Here is a 7,500-nt window from a genome sequence, read left to right as displayed (position 1 = left end):
AATGAAATGATAAAGCCTAAGCACTTCCTGTCTGGAACAGGAAGAAGACGTGGTTTCTGCAGCATCATGAGAAGAGAAGAACAGCAACACGACATCCGAGCGGCAGCAAGTTTAGTTTCAATCTGTTTCAAGTAAATCTGAGTGTGTGTGTGTGTGTGTGTGTGTGTGTGTGTGTATGTGTGTTTGTTTGTGTGTGTGTGTGTAGTGTGTGTGTGTAGTTTGTGTGTGTGTGTAAAGTGTGTGTAGTTTGTATGTGTGCGTGTGTGTGTGTGTGTGTGTAAAGTGTGTGTAGTTTGTGTATGTGTGTGTATGTATGTGTGTGTGTGTGTGTGTGCGTGTGTGTGTGTGTAAAGTGTGTGTAGTTTGTGTGTGTGTGTGTGTATATGTGTGTGTGTAGTGTGTGCGTGTAGTTTGTGTGTGTGTGTAAAGTGTGTGTAGTTTGTATGTGTGCGTGTGTGTGTGTGTGTAAAGTGTATGTAGTTTGTGTGCGTGTATGTGTGTGTGCGTGTGTGTGTGTGTGTAAAGTGTGTGTAGTTTGTATGTGTGCGTGTGTGTGTGTGTGTGTGTAAAGTGTATGTAGTTTGTGTGCGTGTATGTGTGTGTGTGTGTGTAAAGTGTGTGTAGTTTGTGTATGTGTGCGTGTGTGTGTATGTATGTGTGTGTGTGTGTGTGTGCGTGTGTATGTATGTGTGTGTGTGTGTGTGCGTGTGTATGTATGTGTGTGTGTGTGTGTGCGTGTGTGTAGTTTGTGTGTGTGTGTGTGTGTGTTGTGTGTGTGTAGTTTGTGTGTGTGTGTGTGTGTGTGTGTAGTTTGTGTGTGTGTGTGTGTAGTTTGTGTGTGTGTGTGTGTGTGTGTGTGTGTGTGTGTGTGTGTGTAGTTTGTGTGTGTGTGTGTGTAGTTTGTGTGTGTGTGTGTGTGTGTGTGTGTGTGTGTGTGTAGTTTGTGTGTGTGTGTAGTTTGTGTGTGTGTGTGTGTGTGTGTGTGTTTGTGTGTGTGTGTGTGTAGTTTGTGTGTGTGTGTGTGTAGTTTGTGTGTGTGTGTGTGTGTGTGTGTGTGTGTGTGTGTGTGTGTGTTAGGAGTAGAAGGTCAACACACTCTGGTGGTTTCCTCGTACCAGCAGCAGAGCAGGAAGCTCCTTGCAAAGCGTTTCCAGCCAACACATGTAGAGGGCGCTAGACACCGCGCCCTTCCTGGCCAGAGGCATGCTCCTAAACGAGGGAGGGAGAGAGAGACGGGATGAAACAGAGAGAGAGACAGAATGACAGAAATGCAGAAATATGGATAGCTCAGGGATTGAGACAGGAATATAGATGAGAGAGAGACAGATAAACGGACAGAGAGTCAGACAGATAGGAGAGTAGAAGATAAACAGTCAGCATCTTGAAACATCTTTGATAATTAATTAATTAATTAAAACCTTGTTTATTTGTCACGTTTGCACAAACAAAATCTTTCTAACACGAATAAAATACTGAAGCTCTGCCCATTGGTCAGTTACAACCAGCGGTGGGAAGTCTACAGGCACTGATGTCATCAGCACACCAGGTAGTGATATACACTATATATACTATATATACCAGCCACGCCCCCTTATGATCCGCTGTGGCGACCCCTAACGGGAGTAGCCCAAAGAAAAAGAAGAAGAAGATACTATATATACTATATACACTATATACTGTAGTATATACTATATATACTATAGACACTATATATAGAAGCTACGCCCCCTTACCGTGAAATAACACAAGTCCTCGATCAACAACCTGGTTGTAGGAACAGAACTTGGTCGTTTAGTGAGGAATACCTGTAGTACAGGTTTCCGAGGTTTCATAAAACAAATCGTATTGCTGGATGTTCCTCTTGTGTCGTGTAGTTTCAATGCCCCTGAAGAACGGTGTTTTAACAATAATGAACATTCTTGGATGACGCAGTGCGGACACAAAAGAAAATGTCGGTTCCTCCCATGGTTCTTAGAGCTTCCTACGGTGCGAAGACGTCTTCTGTGACCGGTTATAGTTTTCAGGGTTCTGTGAAACGCAGCACGATTTACAGTTTTCCGAGTTTCCATTAAATGTCCATTAAATTCATTAAATTGCACTAAACGACCAAGTAGTCGAGGCGGGACATCACCAAGGTTTGTGCTGGTACAAACCTTGGTGATGTCCCGTCTCGACTACTGCAACGCCCTCTTAACAGGCTTGAGGCCTGTGCGGTGAAGCCACTACAGATGATACAGAATGCGGCGGCGCGACTGGTGTTCAACCAGCCAAAGAGGGCACATGTCACTCCGCTGCTCATCGAGCTCCACTGGTTACCTGTAGCCGCTTGGTTACCTGTAGCCGCTTGGTTACCTGTAGCCGTTTGGTTACCTGTAGCCGCTTGGTTACCTGTAGCCGCTTGGTTACCTGTAGCCGCTTGGTTACCTGTAGCCGCTTGGTTACCTGTAGCCGCTTGGTTACCTGTAGCCGCCCGCATCAAGTTCAAGTCTCTGATGCTGGCCTACAGAGTGATTGCTGGGAATGCTCCCGCCTACTTAAATGCTCTTGTAAGAGCACATGTTGCCCCCCGGATGCTGCGCTCGTCAAATGAGCGTCGCCTGGCTCTGCCGGCCATACAACCACGGCAATCCAGGTTATTCTCATTTGTAGTTCCACGTTGGTGGAACGAGCTGCCAAAAATGACCAGAGCGGGGAGCTCCCTCTCTGTCTTTAAGAAGCACCTGAAGACCCAGCTCTTCAGTGAGTACCTCCTCTCCTAACCTACAATAGCACCACCTTGCAGTATTTATTGTTACACGAATGTTGTTGTTACACTAATCTCTGTCGCAATGTAGCTGAATGTTATTCTCCCTTGTAAGTCGCTTTGGATAAAAGCGTCTGATAAATGACTAAATGTAAATGTAAATGTAAATGCAGCGTCTGCTCGGGTTGTCTCTCTACACGGGCTGTCTGTCTACACGGGTTGTCTGTGAACGTTTTGCAATCCACAGGCCCAAGTGGCTGGATGTGAATAAGTTCTATGTGAAATAAGTGACGTAATTTTGGTTGATGATGTCACAAAGCTCCCGCTCCTGAAACTAATTAAGTTTCTCCAACGTTCTCCTACGTCCTGTAATGGTACAACAGTTTTTCACTCATTTCTGCTTCAAATGTAGATCGATATTGATCGAACGCGAATGACAAAACCTGTGAAACGCCCCGGTTCTAACGAGACCTCAACCATGTCTGTGTGTACTGCGGTTGTTGTGTTTCAGACACTTTTAGCCTGAAAAATGCTGAGAAGATTAAAACTATAAATCTGAGCCATAACAATGTGTATTTCAATTCTAATTCTTTCGTTCTAATTTTTTAATTCTTTCATTCTAATTTTTTCATCCTGGTGATCAGAATGAAAGTTCATGTAATGTTAAGCACTAATTCAACATGATTCATTACATTCCAGGATATATGTTTGTGAATGTGATGCTCCACCTGTTTTAGTGTAAACTACATTGATTTGCATACGACACATTTTTCATTGTATTTTTTTGGGTGGGGGTGAAAGCGTCAAACCACCACACCTGCTCTGTGGGTGGAGCATCGGGAGCGTCCTGGTGTGCTGATGACATCACTTCCTGGTGTACTGATGACATCACTACCTGTTGTGCTAGTGGCATCACTGCCTGGTGTGCTGATGACATCACTACCTGGTGTGCTAGTGACATCACTTCCTGGTGTACTGATGACATCACTACCTGGTGTGCTAGTGACATCACTACCTGGTGTGCTAGTGACATCACTTCCTGGTGTGCTACTGACATCACTTCCTGGTGTACTGATGACATCACTACCTGGTGTGCTAGTGGCATCACTGCCTGGTGTGCTGATGACATCACTTCCTGGTGTGCTGATGACATCACTACCTGGTGTGCTAGTGACATCACATCCTGGTGTACTGATGATGTGTACTGATCGCTGTTATTCAAAGTTTATTAATATTACACGAGCAAGACACCGCCAAGTGTGAAGTAGATCGGATGAATGGTTGTTGAGATAATAAAAGGAAAAACAGACAGACAGACAGACAGAAGGACAGACAGACAGACAGACAGACAGACAGACAGACAGAGATTCCTTCCTCGTGGAAGGTGGAGCCACTCACATGACAATGAGCTTGGCGTTGCTGGAATGTTCCTTCAGAAGCTCGTTGAGTCGGATCTGACGGTTGGTCTGAAAACAACACATCAGGTTAAAATGTTGGTTCCACCATTTTGAACCTGCTGAACACCTGCAGTCCAATGGGGCAAACAACTCAAACAAAAAACAAAACGTCACGGAAGTAAGAGACCAGAAACACAAAGTATGGGGCTGGAAAGAGTACGTAATGGACTAGAAACAGGAAGTAAGTGATAAAAATCAGGAAGTAAAAGATAAAAACAGAAAGTAAAACGCTAGAAACAGAAAGTTTGGGGCTGGAAAGAGGAAGTAAAAGACTAGAAACAGGAAGTGTGACTAGCAACAGGAAGTAAGACACTAGAAACAGAAAGTGAGAGACTAGAAACAAGAAGTGAGAGACTGGCGACAGGAAGTAAGAGATAAAAAAAAGAAGTTATACTCCAGAAACAAAGTGATAGACTAGAAACAGGAAGCAAACAAGTAGAAACGGGAGGTAAGAGACTAGAAATAGGAAGTAATAGATTAAAAAAACAGGAAGACACTAGAAACAGGAAGCTCCAGTTTTTCGTTCTGTCAACCTTACATCAAGCAACATTACACTCTGCTGATGTACTGTGACAATTACAAAAAGTAGAATTGAATAAAATGGGATATTAGTGTCATTCAAATACAGATATGTATATAAGATATGTGACTAATGTGAGTTTTCTAAAAACTGTTTGAAAGTTTTGAATGTTGAATGTCTGCCCCATTGGACTACATGTAAACCTGTATTGTATATATATATATATACAGTATATATAAATATATACAATGTGTCTATATACTGTACTGTACTGTATATATATATATATATATATATATATACACCATTTTTTATTTTCCATTTTCCTCCGCTTTCCCAGGGGCCGGGTCGCAGTGGCAGCAGGCTGAGCGAGGAGCTCCAGGCCCCCTTCTCCCCTGCAACGTTTTCCAGTTCCTCCTGGGGGACCCCGAGGCGTTCCCAGGCCAGCTGTGCAGCGTGTCTGGGTCTACCCATCCTGATCAGATGCCCGAACCCCCTCACTCTACTCCGAGCTCGCTCCGGATGTCTGAGCTCCTCACCCTATCTCTAAGGCTGAGCCCAGCCGCCCGACGGAGGAAACTGATTTCGGCCGCTTGTATTCGCGATCTCGTTCTTTCGGTCACTAGCCAAAGCTCATGACCATAGGTGGGGGTTGGGACGTAGATGGACCGGTAAATTGAGAGCTTTGCCTTCCGGCTCAGCTCCCTCTTCACCACAACGGTCCGGCACAACGCCCGCATCACTGCTGACGCCGCACCGATCCACCTGTCCATCTCACGCTCCATTTTCCCCTCACTCGTGAACAAGATCCCAAGATACTTGAACTCCTTCACTTGGGGCAGCAACTCCCTCCCTACACAGAGGGAGAAATCCATCGTTTTCCGGCAGAGAACCATGGCCTCGGACTTGGAGTTGCTGACTCTCATCCCGACCGCTTCACACTCGGCTGCAAACCGCCCCGGTGCGTGCTGGAGGTCACGCTCTGATGAAGCCAACAAAACCACATCATCTGCAAAAAGCAGAGATGCAATTCTGAGGTTCCCAAACCGGACACTCTCCTCCCTTTGGCTGCACCTTGAGATCCTGTCCATGAATATCAAAAACAGAATCAGGGACAAGGGGCAATCATGGCGGAGTCCAACACCCACTGAGAATATGTTTGACTTTGTGCCCAGAATGAGGGAGTACCCCATACTCCCTCAGTACCCCCCACAGGATCCCCCGAGGGACACGGTCGAAAGCCTTCTCCAGGTCCACAAAACACATGTAGACTGGATGGGCAAACTCCCACGACCCCCCCAGCAACCCTGCAAGGGTAAAGAGCTGGTCCGCTGTTCCACGTCCAGGACGGAATCCGGATTGATCCTCCTGAATCTGAGGTTCGACAATCGGCCGGAGCCTCCTTTCCAGCACCCTGGAATCAACTTTCCTGGGGAGGCTAAGCAGTGTGATACCCCTATAATTGGAGCACACCCTTCAGTCGCCCTTTTTAAAAATGGGAACCACCAACCGGTCGGCCACTCCACAGGTAATGTAACCGACATCCACGCAACACTGAAGAGGAGCGTCAACCAAGACAGCCCAACAATGTCCAGAGCCTTCAGCATCTCAGGGCAAATCTCATATCCGGGTTTTTTTTGCTTCAGTGACCGCCGAAGCCACAGCCCTTGTGGCCTGCGGTACACGTCTGCTGCCTCGGGAGACCCCTGGGCCAGCCAAGCCCAAAAGGCCTCCTTCTTCAGCTTGACGACTTCCTTCACCACTGGTGTCCACCAGCGGATTCTTGAGTTACCGCCACGACAGGCACCGACTGCCTTCCGACCACAGCTCTTAGCAGCCGCCTCTGCAATGGAGGTTTTGAACATGACCAACTCGGATTCCATGTCCCTAACCTCCCCCGGGATGCGGGAAAAATTCTATACAGTGTATATATATAAATATATATATAAATATATACTGTATATATATATATAAATACAGTATATACAGTATATATGAAGCACTTTGTGGTAAGTTTTCGGCAAGCGTGGGACCTTGGCCTTGTAGAGCTCCAGCTCGTTGTCGGTGATCCTCCAGGGTTCCAACGCCTTCAGCCTCTCGGCGGCGTCCTGCTCCATGTCGTCCTCCTTCAGGCGGTACGGCTCCATCAGCTCCTTGAAGCTCAACTTGCTGCAAGACATCCCACCGTTACCACGGCAACACAGAGACGGCACTATAAGCACTGAGACGAACACTGGGTCTGAAATTGAGCACTGGCTCACTATTTAGAGTTTAGTACTTCAGAAACCACAGTGCGCATCAAATAGTATGTGAAAAGTACCAGGATGTTATATGACATTTTGGGAACTATGGTTGTATGTAAACACTGCTCTAGCAACAGCCTGTGTATTCCTCTACATAGGACTTGTTCATTTCAATGGATTAAACTTCAGTGGATTTGAATTGGGATGACCAGGACTGGATTTGATCGTAATGAACTGGAGTGGACTGGATGAGAGTTAACTGGACTGGACTATGTTGGCTTGGACTGGAATGGACTGGAATTTACTGGGTCGGACTGGACTGGGCCAGATAGGAGTAAGCTGGACTGGACTGGTCTCCTACTTGTGTTTCTTGGGTTTGGTATTGATGTCTCCCAGAACGTTGATGTCCGAGAAGTCGATTCTGAACCTGCTCAGCAGAGTGGCCATGCTGGTGAAAAGTACACGCAGATAATACACCATGAATATAATGGTATATAAAGTTAGTTCTGCAGAATCATTAAATAAATGGTCAGATAT

At 46.0% G+C, this 7,500-nt stretch overlaps 1 protein-coding gene across 1 annotated transcript in view; it reads right to left on the bottom strand.

Annotated features, from left to right (window-relative positions):
- Window positions 1–1,065: 1,065 nt before the first annotated feature.
- Window positions 1,066–7,500, bottom strand: part of LOC307232528 (solute carrier family 12 member 2) — a 23,586-nt gene continuing 17,151 nt past the window's right edge. The window contains exons 23-26 of the mRNA XM_080003567.1: window positions 7,325–7,411; window positions 6,754–6,889; window positions 4,142–4,209; window positions 1,066–1,209 (exon numbers count right to left, since the gene is read on the bottom strand). Of these exons, the coding sequence (XP_079859693.1) occupies window positions 1,074–1,209; window positions 4,142–4,209; window positions 6,754–6,889; window positions 7,325–7,411 (427 nt within the window). The 3' untranslated portion in view covers window positions 1,066–1,073. The remainder of the gene's footprint in view (window positions 1,210–4,141; window positions 4,210–6,753; window positions 6,890–7,324; window positions 7,412–7,500) is intronic.

This window comes from Zeus faber (assembly GCF_960531495.2).
Source record: "Zeus faber genome assembly, chromosome: 7".
NCBI lineage: Eukaryota > Metazoa > Chordata > Actinopteri > Zeiformes > Zeidae > Zeus > Zeus faber.
The sequence above is the reverse complement of the archived record's forward strand: the minus strand, read 5'-3'. Positions and strand labels throughout refer to the sequence as shown.